Below are 26,475 nucleotides of genomic sequence, written 5' to 3' on the forward strand. Positions count from 1 at the left end.
ATATATTCAATAGGACATTTAATATGCCCACCTAATTGGGCCTGCTGGGTGTTTAATCTGCTGTTTATTGTTCGTGTCTCTGTAGTAGAACGTCACGTCTCGTTTCTCTTCACCTTGTAGGTGATTGTGTATTCTGATCCAGATTTCATCTGATTCTAGTGATACCAGCATTGAAATGGCTCGCATGTTGACTCTGTACATTCTAATAGCTATCTGCTATAGATATGGAGCAGCAGTGGGTCGCTGTAATAACAATAGAGGAGAGTGATCCTGCTCCTCAGGCCTGGAATATTAATGACTTATCAGGCCTGGTGTATGTGACTGCAGCTGTGCAAGAAAGACAAAGAAACTGTACTCTGATCTATGGTTTGATTTCTGATACTGGATTTTAAAATCAGAGGGAGAATTTGGGGGTTTTTCTTGATCAAAGCTGCATTTGTTGACTGGTTTTCAGGACAAACTCTCTTTGTCTTCGAAGCAAGTCAGCTTTTAGTTAGTGTTGGGATCTGTCATCCTCTGCATTGTGTCAATTTACTGATACTTGTTTCAAAGGCACTACGGAGCAAATGGAATTGCATTAAAAAAAAAAAAAAAAGACTGACTGATACTTTGCAGCTAATTTAAAAATAAAGACATTTAAGGTGCAAGAGTAAATTACATTTAAAAAATTGTAAGAAATGTACGGTGCATAATTTCAATTTGCTTGTATCATTTTGTGACATTTGTTTAGCTCTGTCTCATTTAAAAGATAAGGCTGGTGATTTCTCTTCTTATTGTTAAGAAATCCCATGAAAAGACCAAAACCAATATTCTGTCTCTCCCAGTCTCTCAGTACTCTGAATCCTTTCAGTGGCACTGAAGATGTAAATCATTAAAGACGGGTCACAGATATATAGTTTCATTTATTTATTTATTCTCTTAAAATAATGGACCTGTTTGGCACACAGGAATAAGATAAAGCCGCCTTTGGCTACACATGAAGTATTTGTTGATTTTGCTTTATTATCAAGGGACTTGTTGACAAGTCTGAAAATACAGAATACCACCAACCTAATCCTTCAATTTCATATTCCTCCAAATCATGTATTGGCTGGATTACGTCCTACTAATCACATGCCTGACCAAGGAGAAACAGCTGATTTTTCTTTGGAGTGTGTCTTGAGCCAAATCCAACTCATGTGCTCTTGACCACATCTGTTATGTCAGGTATGATGTTACTACATTATCCGTGTATATTAAGAGTATAATTGAATTGCTCTGTGCACTATAATATCCGCTAACCATCCAGATCACATTCACTGTCGAGCAACAGGCCACTTTGATGAACTTCTCTCTCACTGCCAATTAAAACCAGAACCTGAAGTTCACTCATTTTTAAAGTTACAAAAACTAAAAAGGAATTTGTTGTGGTGATATGAGTGGAGAAGCATTGCACATACAAAGTAAAGCCCAGGAAATGGTTCTTTTACCCACGTAAACAGAACACAAGTTCGAGTAATATTCCCATCCTGTCTACATAGGAACATCTGCCTGTACTGTCAGAAGGAGGAAAGGTAGACTTCTCTAATTATCTTTGCTGCTGTGAGCTTGTTCTTTCTGTTCATCCCTCTCTCACACGCATTGAAGTGTGTAACCTTTTCCCCAGCTGTGTAATCCAGTGTGGCGCTGCTCTGTGTTCTCCTGAAGAGCATAAGCAACTCCCAGCCCCACTAATCCATACTGGAGCTCTCAACTCTTTCTATGCACAGTATCCGACTCGTATCCTAAGACGAGAGATCATCTGCATGTATTTGCCAGCAGCTCGGCTCATCTCGTTAGCTGACTTACTTTGCATTCACGCTGCTTCCAGCCATATTATTCTGCTACTGTACTGATGACATGAGGTAGCTGACAGCCTTCCTCACATAGCCAGGATGAATATTCTGGTTGGGAAAAACTGAATTCTCTACTTTTGTGTTGGTCTAAAAGTAGTCAAATTTAGATATATTCAGTCTAAAAATACTGGAATCATCTCATAGAATACCCACAACGTGTAATTTTTACCCCAGAAAAAACACATTAGCCTACATGACATCAGTGTTCTGAATGGTAGCTGCAGCCCTCTCAGCTAGAATAGCAGCTTCTTTGTGCTGTTGAGCAGTCTGGCAGATTTTCTACACAATCCGGCAGCATACACTCTATATGTTGTGCTTATAATTGACAAGTGACAGAATTCAGTATACTGAAAAGGCAGCATGCACACTAAATGTCTTTAATTTTTGAATGTGCTATTGATAGACACAGTTGTCCCACAATGCAACATGCATGTGGTGACGATGTTAGCATACTGATGTTTCAAGGGTAGTGTTTACCATGGTCAGCAACTTAGCTTTTACTTAGCATGCTAACCCTGCTAAGATTTGCCAACAGTATACATCATGTACAACTGAGGTTGGTTGGATTGTCAGTGTTGCAGGTATTAAACTGAAATATTGGAAAAGCTAAGTTATTGATATGACTATTGCACCAGGTTAAAAGCCAAGCGATCACCAAGGTGACTGCAAATCATCCTGTGGGGACGATGAATGTCTGTAACAAACATCATGGAAATCCACCCAGTAGCTGTTCATGTTCATCCTGTCTGTGGCAGGAGATGTATTAGGGTCAGAGATGTGTACCAAATGTCACGGCAATTCATCCAGTACTTAATTCAGGCTGACTTAAAATGGTGGACCAACTGGCCAAGATTGCCATCCTCAGAGCCCCTGACTTCATGTAGGGTTGTCAGCAGGTTGAATTGTTTGGCTAAGAGTGAAAAATCTTGAAAACTGTTGGAGAGATTCTCAGTAAATTTGCTGACGATCCCTACAGCCTCTCTACTGCCTGGTGTGTGGCTGACAACAGTTTCATGTTAAAATCAATACATAGAACACACAGTATACACACATATGGTATGCAGTATGGCCTTCGGATGTGATAGATTTGATAGTGAAATGCTTTAGACATTCAAAATCTAGTAGGCTGTCATTCTTCCCAGTGATTATTTACATTCATTATTTTAATGGCTCAAAGTTTCAGAAAGCTTAAAGCTGAACATGTAGTAAATAAATGCGTTGCCAGAACCGTGTTTCTCTTATCAGAGCTACAAATAGAGCATAATTACTGCACATTGACTCCGAACCACAAACGTATTTAAATAGACAGCATTTGGTGCCCAGTTGAATCTTCATCAGGTGAAACGTCTGTCCTGGAGTCAGTCATCAGGCCGTGTTGACAAGTGTTGACAAGGTCTTTCTTGTGACAGTACCTGTGGCGTGTCTGGACTGAGGTTCGGGAGGTGATCTTTGTGCGTCACACGCGAATTTTGGGGGTGGGTGGGGGTCACAACAGTTTGAATAATTCATCCCATAGGCCTGCAGAACAAGGTGTTTCTGACTGGATTGCAGTACCTCTCCTTCCTGAGCTGCTTCAACAGAGAGGCAGGCAGACAGTGAGATGTGTTTCTGTTCAGGCCACCGGACAGTGGACGTTCATAATTCATGAGAGTTTGATAAGGAACTAAAACCCTTCCCTTACTTAGACAAAAAGCAGGTGACAGAGAGGTAGAGAGAAGAGGAGCCAGATGGCAGAGAGGCAGGAGAGTCCATCAGGCGGAGAAATTAAGGTGTATAGAGGAAAGACACCGAAAGGCAGAGAAAAGGTGAGGGTAATTATAAATGTGGAGGACCGAGAGGAGAAGACAGGGTGAGAGATAGAGACAGAGGTAGACATAAATAAAGCATGAATAAAGGAGGGAGGGACTGAATTTAAAATGTTTTTTTCCCTTGAGAAAGCTCTGGTTGGCATTCCCACCATATATCCCAAGATGCTGTTTGTGCCACAAGAGAGTATATGGAGAAAAATAGTCCAGCACTGAGTCATCATCCTGCACACAACCTGCATAAACCTGCACCAGCAATCCCTCAGCACAAAACGGATTTTTCACAAGTTCTATAAAGATCTTCTCCAGTTGCATTTATATAGGCCGTTTATTATGGTATGACAGATAGATAGATAGATAGATAGATAGATAGATAGATAGATAGATAGATAGATAGATAGATAGATAGATAGATAGCCCTCAACACACTTCTGAGAAATACAGAAATTGTGATTTTCTTTTCCTCCCCTATCCCCATAAGCACTCTGGTTTTTGCAGGTCTTTCTGTGCCTGTGTGTCCCTGGCTCTGCTTCAGTGGCAGTGGGCGATCATTAGAGCTCTTTGCTCCTGGCAGCCGCACAGTGGTCCCAGGATCTGGCTGTTGTCTGGAAAGCCCGGAGCACAGAGCAGCAGCCAATCCCACCGGACTACCGGAGAAGAGGAGGCGCGAGCCACGCTCCTTGTGCAATGATTGGTGCATTGTTTCAAGGCACTCGCTGCCTGGCAGATTGACGGCGTGGGATGCATTGAAAGAGGGCGATAGGAAGGGGAGAAGGTGAGCAGTGAGGGATGGAGGGGAAAAAAGAAAAAAAAATGTGGCTGCCGCTGCTGCTGCTCTTTTAGATAACAGTTTTATTTGCAATTGTACTTTCAGCTTTGGAGGACATTTGATGAGATCTGGGTGATAATGTGATTAAAGGTGCACTTCCATAATATGTAAGGTCTCGCTCTAGGAAACAGAAACCAGAGGAGACACAAGGATAACTCCAGTTAGTTATAGTTTGCATCTTATTTTGTAGTTATCACCATCATCTCTATCCTAAAACGATGCTCAATAAAGTCAGTGACAGTTATGTGAATCCCCTCCTAGCAACCGTGACGAGGCCTCTCATGGTTTGGACGTCTCCACATGTTAAAGCAGTGTGCATGTGGCCGTAATAACAGTGTTACTCTGCATTTAAAGAGTTTGGAGGGTGAGGTATCATTGCAAACCCTCTTCAGACACAAGACACATTGAAAATCTGGAAGCGATGAGAACTGACTAGGTCTAAGCTGCCATATAAGAGCAGTGTCGTTTATCCAGTACCATGTAGTCTCCTACATGGATCATCAACAAGTGAGGCTGCTGACCTTTTACCTCAGGCATGCAGCTTTAGCCTTTCAGCACAATATTATGGATCTAGCTATCAAGTGCATACATGTATTTAAGATGTATTCCACATGTATGCTCACCCTAAATTAGCTTAATTAGCCAGCTAGCTAGATCTGATCAAAGCTGCCAGTAGCAGTTATCACTTCAGCAGGCAGCTGGCATTTGTCTGCCTCTGAAGTCAAGGACTCATTGTTTCAAAGCTAAAGTATAAGTTGCTGATGCAGGTTGGTGCTGGTGGCCTGTCTGCTACCATTATGACTGTAAACTGCTCATGCACGTGCAGCAGCACAGTTTGACGGTAACAGAGCAACAGGAGAGCTGCGTGTGGTAGCTGCAGCAGGCTGTGAACCGTGATGGCCGCTCACAATGTCAACAATTACAAAATTGCCCTTTAATTCTGTATGCAAAGCTGTATATGTACCAGTATATCAAAGTCCGTAATGCACTGTTTTAATTCTGTGCTCATTGTGTAGAGTGTTTGCACAGATGCTCTGTGTCTTTATGGGGCCAACAGCTTTATGAAAATGACACAGCTATGTGACATGGAGATCTCTTATTTCCTCATTCCTTAGGACATGTACTGTCACATCCCATTATGGTGCAGCAGCATTGGGAATAGAACAGGGCCTGACAGAGTGAGATGAATTTAGATGTAGCGATCTTGTCTGGGATAAGCTTTAATAGATTACATTTTATGGTGATGCGGCCTGTCCCTTGTCGCTCAATGTGCACTTATCCTCTGAGCTTTACACATGCATGGGCGGGCACACAAACACACAATCCCAAACAAACACACACCTGCCCACTCTCATCAAGGCTCTATCTGTCCCTATCACATCCTCACTGTCTATTACTCTGCCTCTCACTTGCCGCTTTATCACAATATTACGCCGCGGTGTGTGGCTTTCGCTCTCCACCTGTGTCTCCTCTCTGATGAGATTTGGAGGCTCCCTGAGTGATGCGTCTGTTTGCCTTGACATTAAGGAATCAGATGGGCTAATGTTAACGGCACCATAATTGCATAGATTGAATACAATGTTGTTTTGACTCGCCCTTGTCTCTCCGCTCTATTTTTATCAGGAAAGGCCCCGGAGCGATGGGCTTGTTAGCGGCTAATGGTGGCAAAGCAACAAAAACCTCAAATTACGTGTGGCACTGGGGATTTAGTGGCTCAATAAAAATCGGTTTTACCCACCACTGCCCTTCTGCCCCGCCATCTTACCAACCAGCAGCTCTCCTCCTCCACTCCAATGGTCTCTTTCCAGCTCCTCAAATCAGACCAAGTGCTCTCCAATAACCCTCTCCATGTAGACCCAAGCTTTTTTATGGCGTGCTGCTATCCACACTCGAGACAGCTTTTCAATTAAGACAACTGGCTCCAAATGACGTGGCTTTAACTTGAAGTATTGATTTTCAGCTCAGTTCCTCCCCTTCCTGTAATTCACAGTGAACTTTCTTTTGATATTGGTGAGTACCATGACACATCCCAGTTTGTCCTCACCAGGACGGAGCCTTAGTCAATATTATTGCAGTGAATAATTTTATTTGAGTGACTTCACGCTCTCCTCGTGTTGCTGAATGACCTTGTTGAAAATGGTCAAATAAATATGAATCACATTTAAAGCCAACTATCTGGGACGGATGAGGGCAAACATGCTCACAGGTCACGGATGTAATTCAAAAGCTTATATTCACCACCAAAACTATCATAACCCCTGAATACGAAGCAAAAACTGAAGTTTAGGCACCCATTCAAGCCTTTTTTTTTTTTTTTTTTTTTTACCTCTGGGAGGAAAATCCTGTGCCTCCTGATCCAGCCAGTCATAATTTATTCATTAAACGCCGTTATCTGATCATCTCCATTAATCAGCATTGTGCGTTACCATAAACAGAGCGTAGGGACAAAGACGAGATCCACCTGAACTTGTTTCCAGCGCCTCACGCCTGCGGCGCAGAAGAACAGCCAGCAAGATTTGGGTTGTGAGTGAGTGCGGGCGTCGATTAAGAATTTATAATGTGAGAAGTGGGGGTGGATAGGGCCCGTGTAACAGGGGACGCTAAACAAAACAAGCCAGTGCCAAACATGGAGCCAAGCCTCTCCTCGAGCCCATGAATAATGTAGCAGAGGAAAACACTACATTCTGTTGTCGCACCGCAGCGGTAAACACACAATTAACATAATAACAGCCACACACACACCCATGCACACAGTGGAAGGTGTGTCCTTGCCGTGCAGGGTACTACTAATTGTGACAAAGCTCTGCAAATGAACCGTGCCACATAAAGGTGAAACCAGACCTCAAAATACAGTATGAAAAGGAACTTTCTCTTTCTCTTTCTGTTTTCTCTTTGTTGGCCCCCTTTGCAGACTTTCAGTTTACCCTGCTTTGAAAATCTGTCCTCCAAAAAGTATCTTTGTTCTATATTTATCATAATGCCCTCATTCTTATTCAGTCCAGGCCTTCTCATAGATTTCCTTATTCAGTACTTATTTGAATGGGATTTTCAAGGCTGCTCTCCTCCCACTGAAAGTGCAGGTCTTACTTTGGTTATCATCACTAGGAGGTGGTGTAGGTTTGCTGATATTCTCCTCGTTTATTTGGGTCAATTAAGGCATTAGCCCATAAAACAGGGCCAACTGGGGACAGGGTCAAATTCCTTCTGTCTGGGTCTATAGGCTTTTGTTTACAGCTCGGAAGGACCTCATCTTACCTAAATACAGCCAGTTTATCTTTCTCTTGCCCTTTATCCTTTTTCTTTTTTTTTTTTTTTTTAAGAGCAATCTTATGTTTTTCTAAAATTAGGTTTCTGGTTGTAACGAAGTGAATTAAACAACATTTAAAAAATCTATTTTTAAATCTATTTTTAAACGTACATTTTAAACCGGAGATGATATGTAGTAGAATTTTGTTAGATGCATTTTAGATGATCGATCACGCTCGTTGCTAACCATGGTGACAAATACATTGCACTTCCTGTGACTGCTTCACAATAAAAGCCACCCCGCGTTTTGCCAGTTGGATGCTTTTAATGTAACCAGGCAACAGTGAGACTGGATTACATGCTGTATCGTTTCATGTAACTGCCTCCTGTGTGTGAAGGCTATTTTAATCCAGTGACTAACAATAAAACCTTCTATTTATAGAGGTCAGGAAAGTAAATACATTGAATGGCCATTTCTGAAAAATGTAGACCACAAGTAGTGTCACAAACACAAATGTAGAGGAGTGTAACCACCATGTTATTATAACAGTCGAGACCCACATCGAGACTCTGGACTAGAAATATTTACTCGTCAGGTCACTGTGGGGGCTTGTTCAGGAGCCTCTGGCTCATGAGCAGGTCACAGCAAAGAGACTTATCTTACCACAAGAATCTTGTCCCCTCCACGAGCATCGATTGACAGCCCCTGCATACACACACTGGACAGTTTGGGGCATTTATCTGGGTCCTGCAGCCCCTGGAGTGCACTTTTGCCTGGATTGGCAGCTCTGGAAGGAGCTTTAGTTGTAAATGAGAAGGTAGATGTGATACATCGTGGCCTTGAGGAAAGAGATGTATGGCACAGTGTGTAAGGTGTGTTAAGTCTTGTAGCTACAGACCTAGGCTGGAGGTCCCATGGGGAGTCAACAAAGGTCGATAGTGTTTGGGATCGCATGAGGAGTCAGTTGTGTGTTATCCAGCTCACCTCTCTATCCCCCCCCCCCCTTCCCTGCCATGGGACCAGGGACTGAGGGCTGTCTATGGAAGGTCATGGAGATAAGGTTGAATGTTGTTCTGCTGTGGAGATAGGGAACTGCCGCAATTACTGCTGCGTCAATGGAAAGGCCTTTAAATATCTGCTGCTCACTGAGGAGGGGAGGTGGGAACACTTCCTGCCAATTGCTCCCTTGGTGCATTGTAAAAAAATAAATCCCAACAAGTCATTAAAGTTTTTATACAGTTTTCAATCATTTTTTTTTTTCCTGAAAGCATGCTGGTATTTCTGTAATTTTTGCCCAAATGATATTCAGGCTTTTCTTTAAAAAGCCTTTGAGAATCATCTCATTTGATTTTCTGTATCCTATATTTTCATCAGGCAGTTTCATCGGCATGCAGACGAAGAAACTTTACGATAAATACATTATAACAAGTTATAGCTGATGCATTATTGAAAAGTCTCATTGCTCTTCTGTAGAGAATAAATGTTTCTCATGTCAAACAGGCTCTCTGTCTGTTTAATTTATTAGATGTTTCATACCAGAAACCAGTAAAATAAAAAATGGTCAAAAATCTGAATTTCAAGGGATTTCCTTAACTGATCACTGGGAATATTAACAATAGATTGTTTAATGTTCGCACTTTTGAAATTGATCATTTTTAACTAGTGGTGCAGCCCATAATGGCCACAAACTCTGCCTAAATGTTGACCCATAAACATAATTTAGAACATCAGAAAATAGAAAAAGTGGCAGTGTGCCGAGTCCCCTTTTGTTGCTAATCAACAAATGGCAAGATGACTTTGAAAATTTTCACTATGGCAAATAATGCTGCACATCCACCATTCTTTGTTGTAGGACAAAAAAAGCATGCTGGTAGAATCTAGCACTGGGCACTGCAGATAGTCTGACCGACCAGGTGTTGTGTTTTGATGTTTCTGGAGAGTGCTGCTTTTGAATGCGTCAGGCAGATATTTAGATCTCAGCTAAACTTTCATATTGGTGCTCAAACGGGTTTTGAGATCTGAAGGTCAAAATATCGGCTGTGTGAAATCTCATTTCATCCCTCGGTGTTATCTGTATTGTGTGGCTGAAGGACAGCAGTGACTGCTCTGAACGCTGTGGTCAAATGGGACAAATTACAGGTGGCACGGCGCGTCTTCAGTTTGCATACATATGCATGCGAGTATATCCACAGATTGTCTCACGCTGATTTCATTTCTCACATCTTCTCTGTGTTGCTTTCTGTCTCTCTCTCTCTCTCTCAGTCTCCTTCTCACGCCTTAATCTGGGATCTGAGGCAAGGAGGTACCTGAGGTGCTTTAGCTGAGTGAAAATTACATTTACACTGACATGGAGAGGCAGGTCCATCCCTGGAGTGGAACTAAAGTCTGGCTGGTGCTAGCCGCTGTCAAGCATCCATTCTCATAGAAATGTCCCTGGAGGCAGCAGGTTTGCAGCTCACTTTTGAGCAGCTCGTTTGAGGGAGACGTGTCACAATCACCACCGTAGCCTCATTGAGCTGGTCTCATCGTCTCACCTGCAGCCTCCCTACACTTACACATAAACAATGCAGCACAAGTGAAGCATCTACACATCTTACTCTTTTATTTTTTTAACTCGATTGTGTTCAGTGAGATCACTGTCTGTCCTGTCGCAGTTGGAATCTGCTGCACATGTACACGGTTCCCTTTAGTTGTGAACCTGCATTTATTAGCTCATATTCAGTCTCAATATACAAATGTTGTATGTTACTACAGTACATACAGAAAACCCAGACTTTCTGGAGAAAAATGAAAGACACCTGATGTCCATGATGCTGTTAGAGTTTAATACTGTAGTGATTTGCAGTTTACACCTGCACTGATCAATGTTTTTTACATGAACAATGGAACAAATTGTGTTATGTGAAAGGTGTCACTTATAGATAGTAACACTTATAGATGTTACTGATAGTAACAGCAAACTCTGCCGTTCACTCCAGAGTGTTTCGGTCTATTTGGGATCATTGCTTTGTTTTGACCACAAACTCTGCTACCCTTAACCAGATGTCTGCCAGCTGTTGTCAGTTAGTGACTAGCTGGTGAACACAGGAGAGCATTTAGCAGCTAAAGAGTCACACACTTTAGGCTGCAACTAACCGTTGTTCTCATTAGTTATTAATCCATCAATTACTATATTTTTTTGCATTTAATTGATAAATCATTTGCCTTATCATCAGAAAATAATGAAAAATGCTCCTAGATGACATCTTCAAAAATGTTTATCCAAACAGCTCTACAAAGTAGAAACAGCTTGACTGGGTAGTGATCACGAGCAGCCACAGCCACCATGACTGAGCAGACAAAGAAAAGAGCGCCACCTATTGAATCTCCAACTTTATTAATTAATGCGAGGAAAGACCTCACAGTACACTGCGCGACTGAAAAGCAGGTCACAAACTCGACAGAAAGCACTTAGCTCAGTCCAATCAGCAAATGATTGTTTTTTAAATGGTGACCTTATGGATGATCTCTTGAAGGACATGAAAACCTAATCTAGTATTGTTTGAAGAGAGGAGCATTAAGTAGTCAGATTAATCTTTAAATGAATCTGAGGTCAAATCAAGGAGCAAATCTTTGTACCCGCCCCAACACTGCTACTACGGTCAATTGTCTAGCAGTAATGATGCCTTGATGACAGTGCTAACCTCCTCTGAAGAGAGTGGCTGAGACAGATTCACTGCCATAAAGTGACCAATTAGCTCCATGTAGCTCAGATGCTGTGACACAGCGGCGCTCGCTGGGGGCATGTGGCAGACTCTTTAGTCTGATGGAGCTGGAGATGGCCAGCAGTGGTAGCCCAGGGTCAAAGGATCGCTGACAAACAGCTAGATAGTGTCTCTCTCTGGACAGAGGGGACAGCTGCAATGAGCTTGTTGGTATAAATCACACACACACACACACACACACACACACACACACACACACACATGCCCAGTCCCTCCAACATTACCACAGCTGAATCCCACTCCAGTCTGACACTAGAGAGGACAGTCAGGATGGACTATGTCTCTGCCTCTCCATGGAAAATGCCTTACAGTACTGGATGGCCATGCATACATTATTATTTATTCAGCTGTTAGTCATGTTGAGTTCAGGGAGCTCTCTCAGGACAGTATCCAGCTTAATGTTTGTGGGATGGATATTTTCATCTTGCGTATAACCCTACATTTTTCTTCAAATCTACCAATGGCAGGAGATGATTAAATACTTCCCCCAAAAATAGAATTATTTCAAGAAAAATGAAACACTTGGCGTGACTGCCCACAAATGGGAGTGTAAATATTTCCACATATGTGGTACCAATTAATTTCTCACTGGGTAAATACTGTGAGGTATACAACAACAACAACAACAACATTATTTAATATTTCATACTCTGATACTCGACTCTATAATTACAGTGAAAATAGGGTTAACAAAGACAGCCGTCCTGCTCTAGGTCTACACTGTAATAAGGATTATTGTCCTGTATTGTCACTAAATATGATGGGCATTACCTCAGCTGTGATTTTTATGACATTACAACTATAAAGAATTTCACCAGCCCTAACACACATTTTCTTGGTAACCTGAAAGTTTGACTAATAACTGAAACAATCATTTCCAACCCATTGATCATTACTCCAGTAAATCGGACAAACCCTAGACACCACTTGTCGACCCTTAGGCTCGGCTATGAGCACGAGAGATAACGTTACGTTAGCACCATTTAGAAGTCAATAACACTGCACATGCTTGACAAACAGTAAATATAATTTGACAGTATGTTCAACAGGTGCTTGGTGGGTTATCTCTGGGCGCTCTGGCTTCCCTCCACTTGAACAGAAGGTTTCTTGAGACAAGTTTGTGGAGAAACGATATCCTAATGAAAGCAAATGATTATTTCGATAATTAATTAATGATTAAGAATTATGTTCACTTAATGTTCATTTGTTTGAAAAATCAACAGCCAAGTGTGACCACTTGAACATGTGTTATTAATTGACAAATGAGCAGTGTGCACACACAGTTTATAGCAGCCACATGAGTGTGGAGTCTTTACAGAATGGATAGTGCTCCTCAGTGAAGAAGGCACAAGCCATATGCTCCTAAGATACAGTAAGCTGGAGAGGTAAATCATCAATTGCATGCTCCAACTTGGAACACGCACAAAAATCGATCAAAAACAATTGCTTCTAAATCTCTTTGTTCAACCTCTTTCTGGGCACTAAAGCCTGGATCAAGAATGACTGTAGTATTCTGAGGCATATGTTAAAGGGGGCAATGAGACAAAGGTCAGTGGGTTGTTAACACCATTACTTTGCTTGTTTCCTAATCAGGGTGAAAACAAATCTGTGATGAATGGCTTCCCTCCCCCTCCCTCCCTCCCTCCCTCCCTCCCTCTGTCTCTGCCGCTCTGTGGTCACTGTGTACACTAAGTGGGATGGCTAATAAGTCCCTGTTGGGTTACATGGCTGCATCCCTGCTAATCACATTTTTTTTTTTAGACAGAATCCTCAAAGTGTGCCCTCTTGTCTGATGCTCATTTGTGCCCAGCGGGGGCTCTGTCCATGGATGAGCACGGGCTAGGGGTAGACTGGTTTGAGTTAGAGCTACTCCATTCAAATTATCTGACTGTTTATTTCAGTATGTGGTGTGGACAGCTGTTTAAAAACCTGATAAATTAACATCAGACAATGGCATTATGATGTGCAACCATTATATATAGAAACTAACTTGCAATGGAGACACACATGACCATGAATTATTCCACGAGATACTGCACCTCACCCGTAGGGTTCCATCTAACAATTCACTTCAATATCTGCCACTAATCTGAGAGACATGTCGATAGACGATAGAAAAATGTCCGAAAATAGTGAACCATGTCCATCACAGTTCTCCCAGAATCTGCCCTCAAATGTCAAATGTCATTTATTGGCCAGCCGACAGTCTAAAGCCCCGAGAAATTCTGTTTATTATCACAGGAGAAAGAGAGAAGTAGCAAATATTCAAATAAATTTAACACATGAATGTCTGTCACTTCCCTTAAAAATAAATTGATCAAAATAGTTCCTCAGTAATTTTCTGTCTCTCAGCCCATCAGTTAATTGACTAATCACGTCAGCTCTACTTGCATGTTTACAGTAGACACATGACTCCCTCACGATGCTACCAGTGTGGTGTATCTTTTAGCATAATGAAATGATTCATTCCTGCTGGTTGTAGTCTGTTGACAGAAAGCACAGCCACACAGCCTGAAAATGAGGAAATAATGGAAGACTTAAAAAAGTACGAATAAAAGGTGTGAAGCGAGGACAAAATGGCAGCTCAGTGGTCGGCTTTGCAGCCACCTTCCAACAAGAGGGTTCAATCACGCCTTTCACGCCTAATCACTCATAATAAGCAGGTATAGAGGGTATAAAATACTGAATGTGTAATCCCATTACCTCTAGTTGGAGTCCAGCCAGGGAGCTTTGTTTAATGTCATTCCACTTTTCTCTCTCCCCTCATTTCCTGTTAGCTATCTGCTTTCTATTAAAGTCATAAAATTCTACAAAAATGACTAAGCAGCTAAAGAGGAAGGATTTCTGGAGTTGAATCTAGAAGCATTTGTCTCCTACGGTGTGTTTTTATCGTGATTTTATTTATGGGAAACCTTAAGGCTACTGCCTACACAGTACATTTGGAATTTAGCCTGGTATTTTGATATATATATTTTATTTTAGTCACATGAGCCTGACACTAGATCAGACCACCTCTATTACCACATGGCTCAGAGTACCATTTTGCTGCGATTTTGCTAAACAGGCAGTGGATTGACACGAGTTTATTACCCCTGTTTAACAGATTAAATAGCTGACGAATCGAGTGCACATCCCAGGGGATTTCATTTACTCAAAATAAGCTCGGATCATCATCTTTTTTTTCATCTTATTAAGAGAATTGCGATTCCCATCATGGTCATCACCATCATGCCACCGGAGAAATTGCTGTCTGCCTGTTTCCTTATATTGGAATGATGGTCCAGATTGAGAAATACAAGCCTCCTCCTCCTTTTCACTACATATATGAGTCAATTGGCTCTAGTCTCACTGTAGCTGGAGGGGAGAGGGGTGTGGGGGTGGTTGGATTGACTATGGATGGGACCTTCATTGATCACAACATGGAGGGGGATGGGGGAGAGCAGAACAGTCAGAGTGAGCTGATTATGGTAATGCTTCAACAGATCGATTAAAGGGATGTGCGTTTGAGGCACAGGAGCTCCAATAAATCCTCCATTCTACCCTTGCTCGCGGTGAAGTGGGTTAGATTCCTCAGCATGACCAAGACTGGAAGACTTGTGCAGAATACCAAACAGCAGCTGTGGACAAACACATCAAAAGTGACTGCATTACACCAAAACTGGTATATACAAATTTGATGAACGGAGGAACAAATGTGTGCCAACTTGTGAAAAAAAAGCTAGCTTGCTCACATCTGCATTTAAATTTCCCTCCGTCTTACGCAAAAAGGAAGACTTGCTTTCAATAAGTGGAAAACTCTCAATCTTTTTAGTATCAAATACTCACCACTTGTAGGCTTTGAAGGAACAATTTGACATTTTGGGAAATATGCTTATTCACTTGGAATGAATTGAAGTTGGAGCTGGGAGATGGTTATCTTACCTTAGAGCATAGAGAATGGAAGATGGGAAAACAGCTGGCCTGGATCTGTCCAAAGGTATACAACCCACTAACACCATCTAGTAAATGTACTAATTAAAGGGTTACATCTTGCCAATACATGAGCTATATAAAAAGAAAGTGTAAAACCAAGAAGTTGTTGTTTTATTGGACTTAACTCACCAGAATCACCTGACTCCTGATTTTCTCAACTAACTCAACACAACACAAGAAAGTGAAGAAGCTGTCTTGCTCTCCCACTTCTTCTTCCTTCATGGAGGACAACAGCAGTTATGGTTAAGGCTTGTCTACACAGGAGCCGTCTCAGGCACATCTGACAGAACAGACACGTGTAACCACATCCTAAAACATAACTTTACCGTTCAGATCTATTTTTGTATGTGTCTTAATTACAGTGATTGTGTGTTGGGCTCTTAGCGCTGCCAAAACACAGGTGAGCTGGACTTCATTCTGTGCCTGAACACGTCTGGTGTAGACACAGAGGAGTGAAATCAGAGCTGCCGCTCTGCTGCCTTTGCTATGCAGCCTGTGTGGATATTATGTTAGAGGTCTTTATGGGTCCAATAGTTTCAGTTGGATCTGGAACAGACATAAATTGATTTGATCCAAACAGAGACCTGAGGACAGTCACCTGGTCTATGACTCGTGGATGGTTTGAGCTTTTCCAAAATGCAGTCAAACCAAACAGACCCCAAAAGAGAGGGACCAGCTCAATGCAGAGGTGGGGCAAAGTCATTATTTTGTAAGTCTCAAGTCCTGTGAAACCCTAAGTCAAGTTCCAAGCTCAGACTAAAAGTCACAGTCCAAGCCCAGGTCAAGACCTACTTGTCCAAGCCCAGGTCAAGTTCTAAACAAATCCTAAAGAAGTCCTTAATTTTCTGTCTACTCCTCTGCACTGCCAAGCACACCTTTGCCAAGTTGTTGGCTGATGTAGAACTGGTTCAAAATCTGTTGTCAAGAAAACAAGTTAATTCACAACAGCCTTTTTGTGGCTTGAGGAGTCAAAAGTCCAAGTTAAATTACAAGTCATTGGTCAAAGTTTGTCAAGTCAAATCTGAAGTCATCAAGTTCATGAAGCAAGTCTTCAAGTTACATGACTCAAGTCCACAACTGTGGCAGGATGTGCCACCAATCAGCAACCAAGATTAACAGAGATAGAACCAGGCCTTACATGGACTCAATTATAATGAATAAAACTTTGGTTGGAAGGGTTACTAGGTTGGTTATTGGGAACGGAGTGAATACCTGTTGTACAACTATCAAAATGTCCATGTAACTTGTATGTAATGTAGCTTCTTAGTCATTGTGTTGCCATAAAACATTAAACCATAGATGTTTAATCACTTCTGTTTTGTCTCTGAAGAAGCAACCCACAAACATCTGAGCCAGTTTTTAATGGAGGATTCTTGTGGCTGTAGATAAATGATGATAATAATACTAGTAATAATAATATGTTAATATGTTATTGTTAATGATATATCTCCAGCTATGACTGTATTGAAGGAACACAGCCATTACTGAGTCTAAAATGTGGAGGCAAAAATTTGAATAAAGCCAATGTTATGTGACTAAGCGCAGTGGGCGTAAGCTTTATCCTTGGTGGGTTTGGTGAATACACTTATTCTTGTTTTTTTTCTGGCATTCATACAGTTACACACATCAGTTTCTAGGAACAGTTCAATGCAACCTTGTCTTTAACTGAGGCGCTTGGTGTAAACACTTTTCAGGAGCAACACTTCAGAACACCTCACCTCCACATCCTGACTTGTACAGTAGCTCCATCCGGCTGATCAGTTACTAAAGGCGTTCCTCTTACTCTTCTGTATTTAATGTACAAACCGTGTACATATTTTGAGCTGAAGGTAACATAAATGTACCTTCACAGACCACATGCACTCATTTCAGACCCACAAAAACGATTAATATATGAGTGTAATAAACTTTTTCATTTTTGGCAGCGAGTTCATCATCAGCCCAATGGGATAAAGATGACCACCAAAGCCATTACAGTTTTATTTGGTGCACCCGAAGGATTAGTGAGAAGGGATTAATATGGTAAAAGGAGGCCATAAATATACGGCACTCTCTTTCTCTCCTTTTTCTCTGCTTTAATTTCCTTCCCAGATCTGCTAGGTTTGCCCTAGCAATGCCCAAGGGCATTTTCTAGGCAAGTGGTTTAAGTGATAGAACACACCACTGAGGACAATCACATAGTGAGACTAAGCTAATGGTAGCTTAAATACATTTAAGCTAAACAACACTTCTTTTCTATACCTGTTTTTTTCACATATTCATATTTGAAATTGCTGTATTAGTCAACAAAATGGCTCCACAATTGACAACTAACACCTCTTTTAACCATGTAGCACCATCTGATTGTTCTTAACTTCATTGGATCATGATATGCCATGTTATGTTCTCAGTGCAGCCTTTGCCTTTAAACACAACGTTGCGTGATGAATTGTGTGTTGTTGTGTTTTCCTTGGCTGTGTGTGTGTGTGTGTGTGTGTGTGTGTCCCTGTGCATCTTGACTGGTTGGCTGCCTCTCTGCTGCAGGGTTCAGCAGGAAGCAGTCAGCTTGTTGCATCATCTACCATTGCGACGGGACTGTAGAAGCCCCATTATGTTGTTTAGACGTGCATGTGTGGAGATGATTCATCTCCAAAGCTCTTTTCTTTCTCCTCGCCGTGATTTGTCTTTGCTACACAGACTGCGGCGGCCCCTGGATCCCTCTAGCGTTTCATTCATTTACACAGGTGTGTGTCGGTGCGAGGCGTTCAATGCCACTCTGTAGGAGAAGTCCTATAGACGCCCTGCCTGTGTTATATTATCATTAATGAGCAGCTCTCAGACCACTCGAGAACTTGCATCATCATGCTCACGAGAAGATGTAATATTTACACTTTCCTGGGGGTTGATCAAATCACATATGAAAATTTAATTACGTCTGCTTTTTTGAAAAATCTTTGAAATCTTAACAGTTTGATCTCTGTAGAAGAGGAGGTTGAGAGGGTGGTTAATCATGTTCCCAAGTGGAGGTCTGCAGCCAGCCATCCCACTGTAGCATGTCGTACTCTGGTTTCGCTCATGAATGACTCCCAGCTCCCCATAGTCATGCATATTCATGAATACCCATGTTGTTGTAAAGGCATTTAACACATGAAGCTCCCGCTAGCCCTGTACTTTGCCAGTGGAGGGAAATTGTTACTCAGATTCATCAGCAAGTTACCATGGAGACACTTAGACAGCACGAGCTATACCTTCTTGTCACTGAATCATAAATGGGAGGAGGCACCATGGGCCAGGATATCTCACTGGTTATTACTATCGACTAACACACGCTGTAAATCACAGAAAGGAGACAAGATGCACAAATCTCCTGTGTGTCTACACGTGTGTGTGCGTGTGTGTGTGTGTGTTACAGTAATTGGATTCATCACGGCATGAGCATCACCTGTTAAGGTCACACTCCACAGCATAATTATTTCATTCCGGTTAATTTGTCGAGTTCACCTCTTTGCTTCACTCTGTTTTATGGCATACCTTATATGAGATCAATCCTTGGCCTTGGCTTGCCAAAACTCAGAGATCGTCATAAACAGCACACACCTGGTAAATCAAATAGTGACTGAAATGTAATTGAATGATTCAATCTGCGAAGCACACACACCAGTTCACATTAATTTCACCTCTGAGCCGAATCTCATATTACAATCTGAAAAGGCCCAAAGAGACCGCAATTGTTCTACCCCCTCTCTCTTTGAAAGGAAATCTACTTTAATCACATTGTTCGAGTGGAATGCACACTTTCTGGGTAAATGTGCTGCTCTGACAGCAGCGCAAGGGACGGGCAGAGTTGTGACATTTGATATCAGTGCAGTACAATTGTTTTTGGCTCGAGACACGGTGTCTGAAATAACATCATCTGACAGGTGGAACAGAGGTGAGAAATTTATAGCGAAATTAGTGGCTCGACATGACCTTGATTGCATAGTTGTCTTGTCCTTTTTTTTTTTCCCCCGTTGGCCCACTGACCCAAAAGTAGTAAAGGCTAATGTGGGAGGAATTGAACACGGACCTCTTAGATGCACTGAATTAAAGGGGAGTTCATACATTTATCCATCCGGCAGTCCAAATAGAGAAGACAGGACCCCTCGGCCTAATCTAAAGTTATGACTCTGTTTCACCTCTCGGGCTGTGTGAGCACACCCACTTTGTGTGATAGCCAACTGTTATTGCTGCACCAAATGACCACCCATTAATCCTGTCTCTCTGCCCTACAGCTGAATCAAACTCGAGAAGCGTGAGCGTGGGAGACAAAATGTGGCGATAGTAAAGCATGACCTAGACCAACTCCCAAAGCACAGCGTGGCTTCTTTTGTGTGTGTGTGTCTGTGCATGTGTGTGTGTGTGTGTGTGTGTGTGTGTGTGTGTGTAAAACCCTTACTCAAAGGCATATTGTTATGGACCTGATCTCCCCTTGGGATTCCAGTCATGCCGGTTCAGGCTTCTTCACAAACAGGCCAATTATAACTCATTCAGCAGTATTCAGAGCGATCATGTTGGTGAATAAACAGGTAATGAATGGTTTAGACGGTGAATGAATACATGAATAGATAAAAAGGCTCGGGGGTTTGTCATTGGCTCTCGCTGGAGAGAGCACTTGCTGGAAAGCCATTTCCTCACCTTAAATGGATAAGAATATTAATGTTATTTTCTTCATGACATGCTCGCACCTATACTTTGCTCATTAACATCGAGAGAGTGGAGACACGTTGCCATGTTTTCATCACTGATTTCTTCCAACACAACACAGTGAGCTATCAGAAAAACACTTTTAGAATATTATTTACTTGTACTTCCACATATCAAGCTAAACTGGAATGTCACTGAAATGTAAATGGAAGATCAAAGATGAACTCAAACCCCCCCCCCAACTATAACTAGACTATAAATATTGAATTTTATTAAAGGGTTGGGTTATCCAAACTGTACAACGACATATTCTCTCAAATACCCCTGGTGGTATCCAGCCGTGCAGATAGTTTCAGTTTTATTTCTTCAGGCTTTAAGAAATCCCCTAGAATATCTACCACCACTGTAATAGAATGGCAGTCTGATAAGAAGAAACAGAGGCTGCGGAATGGGTTATTACGAGCAGCTGAGGTGGATTTATATAGCACAGAATTGATGAGCATTGATTGCACGACAGTAGTCTCACTAATAAAGCACATTTCATGCAAAGATGCAGCCCAAAGTGCTTAATAAAAAAAAAAAACCAACACAATACCAATAATAGCAATAGCATTAAATGGGAGAAAAACAAAAACACTTACTCACATAATAATCACAATACAACAAAACATTAACAATGATACTAGCAAAGTTAGCTCAATTAAAAAGGCAGGTCTTTTCATTTCTCTTTAATAATTCCAAAGGGGTTTGCCATTCTAAGATCCAAAGGGAGGGAGCTCCACAGTTTAGGGCCATGAAAACAGAAAGCGACCTCACCAGATCTCTTGTGGGACACTTAAGGAACTTCTAAAAGAAACTGAGTGGAAGATCTGAGGGTTCTTGTTGGGACATAAAATGAAAGGCACTCGCTGATATACAGTTTGAAGGTGCTAAGGCTTTGTAGATAAGTAAAAGGACTTTAAAATCAATTCCAAAAGATAAGGGCCAGTGCAGTGCGAGCAGACGGCTAATAGGATTTTTTTTTTTTCCTGGCTGCAGTTTTCTGAATTAACTGTAATTTTCTTGGAGACATTTAGGGAAACCAGTTCAAAAAGTTGCAATAATCTGATTATAATAAAAGCATGTATCAGCATTTCAGCATTGTTTAAAAAAAATGATGGAAAATGTTTTTGTGACCTTTTTAAGATGGCTAATAAAATCAAGATCAGAGGCTAAAGACACCCACAGATCTGTAATATGTTTGGATTAGCTAACAGGCTAGCAAACAGTGAGTTTAGTCTCAGTTAAAGCACGACATGGCGCCTACATCCGTCTATAAAATAAAAACTAGCACTGCTGTTAAGTCTCCGCTTCAAGTAGGAGGCCAGCTTTAAGTTTGTCACAACGATTAATGATTTAGGAGGTGTTATTTCTGTCATTTGATTTAAAACAACCTGTGCTGCTTAATTGATCTCATTTGCCAATTTCCTACCTGAATGTAGCCTTTGTTTTGGCTCAGGTACAGGAAAATCATGCCCCTGTTCTTAATCATGCCCACGTAGCTCTTATCTCTCCAACTGGGTATCAACAATGAATGAACACCCAAGCAGACCTTTTTGAATTGCTGAAAATTGTAATGGCGATATATTCAGAGGACTTGAACCGAGCTGATACAGTAAAGGTCAGTGTTATGTAATTTGTGGTCGTGACAGCATTAAAACCTGCTTATCTTTCCACAGTCTATCCCTCACAATCCCATTCATTCAACACCAAAGTTGGAGACCAGAGTTTGCCCCCCATCACAGATCTGGTATAAATAACTGTCCTATTTATTCACTGTGTTGTTTAAAAGTGTTTTAGGTGCTCAAACCTCACCAAAAGAGAAGCTACCAGCGTGGCTCGATACCACCAGAGGCAACTATGAATGTGTTATTTTGTGATTTGGCTGAACTGAGCCTTTGAAAACAAATGGGCGATGACTCAGGCAAATGTTATTTCTTTATGTGCACCAAATAGTTTGGTTATCATTACAGTGCTGCATGGAAATATGTACTTTCACAGACCAGAGACAGCACGTACTGAGTCACACTCATGTCTGCCCTCGCTAATAATGGGCATGTAGGCTACACTGACGTGGCATCGGGAGGCTGATGAGACAATACGCTTCTGGATACGGGGAAAGCTGACAATGGCCAACGACGCTCTGCAGAGACAGTTGTATTTTTGTATTAATTACCTCTGAAAATCTGTGAATTTCCACTCTAAGATCTGCTCTGTCTCAAAGACCTGGCTGCCTCTGGCTCACAATCAATCAGCCTGCAGCTGCTGTATTAGTTATGCTTTTACACACGAGCAAATTCATTCATTTGTGATCCACAGTGCCTTTTTAATCAGCCATTGTTGTCCATCTGTTGCTGCCTTTTGAATGTTTTTGTTAAGAAACAACCCTGTGATGTGACAGTTTGAGTCAGAGCTGGCTGAAGAGAGTGTAGCTGACAGCTGAAGCACAGCTCTTCCTCCACAAAGAGCTTGATTTCCTGCTTCAAATCCCCCCCGCCCCCTCCACCCCCACCACCCCCACCCCAACACAACCTGTCTTGAGGAAACAGGCTCTTGTTGGCATGGCAACCGTGTGGTTTAATTTCTCTTGATAAGTAATGCTAACAACGCTACGACATCATAATGCTCAAGAGGAAATGCCTTTTAAGCACCAAGCATGGCAATCACTTTTGTAGAATTATGTTCCCTTGTTTATATTTCTGATGTCAGGCAACATAAATACGTTCAAACCTCAAAAGTAACTCCGGCGGAAGCGTGTGCACGAGGTTTTGCTAAATGTTGCTTGCCTGTGATTTATATAAAGCATCAGTGGTAGAAATGACCCCCTGAAGTTTCCTGATGTCTACCTATTTGTCATGGTCACTGTGTCTTTGACCACGTCTGTGCTGAGGAGGACTGCCAAAGATTACAACAAAAATTATGCAAATCTCCCATCGTGCTCGTCAGCAGTTCTTCTCGGCTGGAGCCGAGCTCAGCAAGATGCCCTTTGAGCTAAATTCATTTCATTTATAGTTAATTTTCAAGTTGCCGCCTGCACAAATAAATAAATTTATCTCTCCCACAGATATATCTACAAAGGCACAGAGCTGTAGCCTTTTCTAATTTTGGATTATACAATTAAAAAAAAAAACACTCACTGGCACTCGTAATTTTCACCTCTTTGTCTAAACAAATTCGACAGTAATCCCCCTGTGAAGTCAAGGAGCCGTGCTTTAGCGTGATGTTTATGCTGTGATTTGGTGGCTGCCCCGGGTCAAACGCCGCTGCCGTGTTGTGCCCTGCAGGCTGTTTTGCAGCTTTGTGGTTCTATCAAGCGGGGCCGCGCATCATGGAGCAGGTGGAGGAGGACGGGGGAGGGGCGGGGGAGGTGGACGAGGGGGAACAGCCTGAAATAGGAGGTGACTGCTGACATTCACCTGGATGCCCTCTGTGAGGAAAGGAATAAGTGGGGGGGAAAAAAAAAGGAAAAGGAGAGAATGATCCCGAGGCTAGAGCGAGAGACGGAGGGGACTGTGTGATTGTGGCTACTATGGCTACAGTATGCTGCCCTGCTGGAGATGGAGGGGCTTGGGAGAAGGTCAGACGGCTAAGGTATAACCAGCTAAATCAACTCTGAAGCGTGAGATCCCCCGGCGGTGTTGGGGTTGAGGAAATGTAGCTGTTTAGGTTGCTCAGGAGGAACATAGATTGTCGCTCAGAACGGGACCTTGTGTGCGCCGTGGCTTGTAGCACACCCTCTGGGCTGTAAATCCCTTTGATACGCCACATAAAAGAGGATAAAAGATGTAAAAAGAGATGAGGAGACAAGTATAGGAGATAAGATTTCTTTCTGTGAGTTGTAGGCCTTGAAAACATTTCCCCCCGGGGATGAAGGTCGCCTGGTATCTGTGTTCGCCGTCTGAGAAGGGGCCCCTCGCATGGCGTGCTGGCCCCACGTTTAACTCACTTGATTGTCACAGAGGCTCAAAATCTCTCTCCGCCTCTATCCCTGATGTCTGTATCTGGTAACACGTTGGAGACGGACTGCCAAGCCGAAGCTGTTTTGAGAAAGGAAATGATGCAACATAAATTTCAAGGCAAGGATTCTCTGTCTTCCTTCCTCTCCCCACACACACACACACACACACACACACACACACACACACACACACACACACACACACACACACACACACACACACACACTGCGGGATGAAAATCAATAGCTTTCAAGAGTGAGTCAATGCAGAAACTAATAGCTAACAAACCCGATGCTGTAAAATCACCACCGGCTCCTCGCACACACGTTGGGTGTAATGTAAAGGAATTGTGCTTAAGCGAGCGTTGCTCTTTGTCACCTGCGCTGAATTATTTTCCGAGAGAATAGAAGAGCCGGGAGGATCAAAACAAGCCAGACTCTTGTATCTGTGCCACAAAGCCTGTCATCACCGGGGCTCCCACATTTCACAAACAGCACACAGCTGCAGCCAGCGCAAGAAACACACGAGTGGACAAAGGAGCTCTTGTTTAACTTGATCAAGAAATGTGGCCCTGTTCCCCCGTCAGCATTGATTGAGGCTGAATGTCTGACTAAGCAGCTCCCCATTAACAGTAAGGGCACTTTATGTGCATCCACATTCATCTTTGGCAGGAAGCTTCCCTCCCCTTTAGGCTCAAAGTGCTGATCCTCTCACACTGGAGGGTGATGTGATTGAAAGCTGAACAAAACAGACTTCATTAGGAGGGGACCCCCCACCCCACCCCGCCCCGCCCCGCCCCGCCCGCCGTGCGACACTACCATTACCTTTACTGTGAGCACATATCATCGGTCTGGTCATCAGCTGGATGCATAAGTGTGTTGGGGTTTGGGGGAGGGGGGCATTAATGTGTCAGTGACCTCAGTTGTTGTGTTGACTGGCCTTTGCGACTGCACTGGAGCTCCTCTTCTCTGTTTTTACACATAAAGTACTGAGCACAGTCGGTGCAGCTACATCAGCTGATGGGATGCATGGAGTGGGCTGTGAGGGGGCCACATGTGGAGCTCCTTTTATGCTGACAGCGACACTTTGGAAGCTTTTTTTATGATTAAACCTGATCTCTTGGCAGGGTTAAGTGCTGCCCGTCCTGTCCAAAGTGCAGACTGTCACCGGTCCGCACACCCTTGATCAACACTTGTGTCCACCAGGGGCATCAATCCGCTCAACCTGTGGCAAAGTTCCTGCAGCTGATTTTAACAAGGATCCTGATTGGGGCACAGACAGGAGAGGTGCAGACTCCTAACTGCATATGTGTCATTTATTTACTCTGCAAAATGATTAGCTTTAAATCAGAACCCACCAGAAAACAACTCTGCTGCAATTTTGGGGTATGGCTGATGAGGGGGGTGTGGGTGGAGGGGGGTGGTGGTTGGGGGGGGCGTTACAGCAATAAAAAATAAGTTTACAAGATCAGTTTGGATTCACTTGTGCTCAAAGATGGCGAGAGCCTACACCTTGACATACCCAAGCCAAGCCTTTCTGCTAGAAACCCCTTTTCCCCAAATGTTGCCAGGGATGGTTCTGTCGGGGTTTCTCCGGTGTTTATAGTCGGTGAAAAGAAGATAAAGTCAGACCGGTTGTCTCTTTAAATCAAGCTGCAGTGTTGATGTGCCCTCAAGCTGAAATGGTAAGAACCATTTCCACCTCTGCGGCAGGGAGCCTGACCAAATAGGCGCACTAGAGCGCTTCAAACGTGATTCTCATTCCCTTGGTCACTTGTGGTCTGTAGTCGCCTCCACTCCTGGAAAGGAAGGCGATTTGTCAGTCTTTTTTCTATGGGAGTTTGTTGGCTTTTTTTCTTTCCTGCGCATCCCGGAGACATTATTTAATTTTTATTTTCTCTTTTTTTTGTTTCATCCGCAGAACTCAGTGGCAGTCGCCTCAATCCATTTACCGCTGGCTGGTACGCCTATCTCCTCCTCTGCGTTGCAATCTGTTGATAACTCCACTTGCAAGCTGCAGTTTATTGTGTTTCGCAATGGGAAACTCTTTCCTTGCACGGGGAATTCGTCAAATCTCGCAGATGACGGGAAGCGTAGGAGCGTTTCAACACCAGTTGCTTTCACCAAATTAGGTAAGAGGAAATCCATTTTTATCATCATGCCTCTGTGATGTCAAGGCTGTACTGTATCGCCGACTACATGCTTACACACACACACACACACACACACACACACGCACAGTCTGTCGGCTTGCTCTGCGCAACATGTTGACACGCACGCTTCACGGACCAGCGTGTGTGGTGCCAAAAAAAATAAAACTCAAAT

General features: G+C 42.7%; 1 protein-coding gene across 1 annotated transcript in view; it reads left to right on the forward strand.

The window, feature by feature from the left end:
• Window positions 1–26,475, forward strand: part of LOC139210718 (adhesion G protein-coupled receptor A3) — a 136,966-nt gene that overhangs the window by 65,042 nt on the left and 45,449 nt on the right. Inside the window, exon 13 of the mRNA XM_070840850.1 lies at window positions 26,072–26,282. Within this exon, the coding sequence (XP_070696951.1) occupies window positions 26,072–26,282 (211 nt within the window). The remainder of the gene's footprint in view (window positions 1–26,071; window positions 26,283–26,475) is intronic.

The sequence above is a fragment of the Pempheris klunzingeri genome, chromosome 12, assembly GCF_042242105.1.
Source record: "Pempheris klunzingeri isolate RE-2024b chromosome 12, fPemKlu1.hap1, whole genome shotgun sequence".
NCBI classification, from domain to species: domain Eukaryota; kingdom Metazoa; phylum Chordata; class Actinopteri; order Acropomatiformes; family Pempheridae; genus Pempheris; species Pempheris klunzingeri.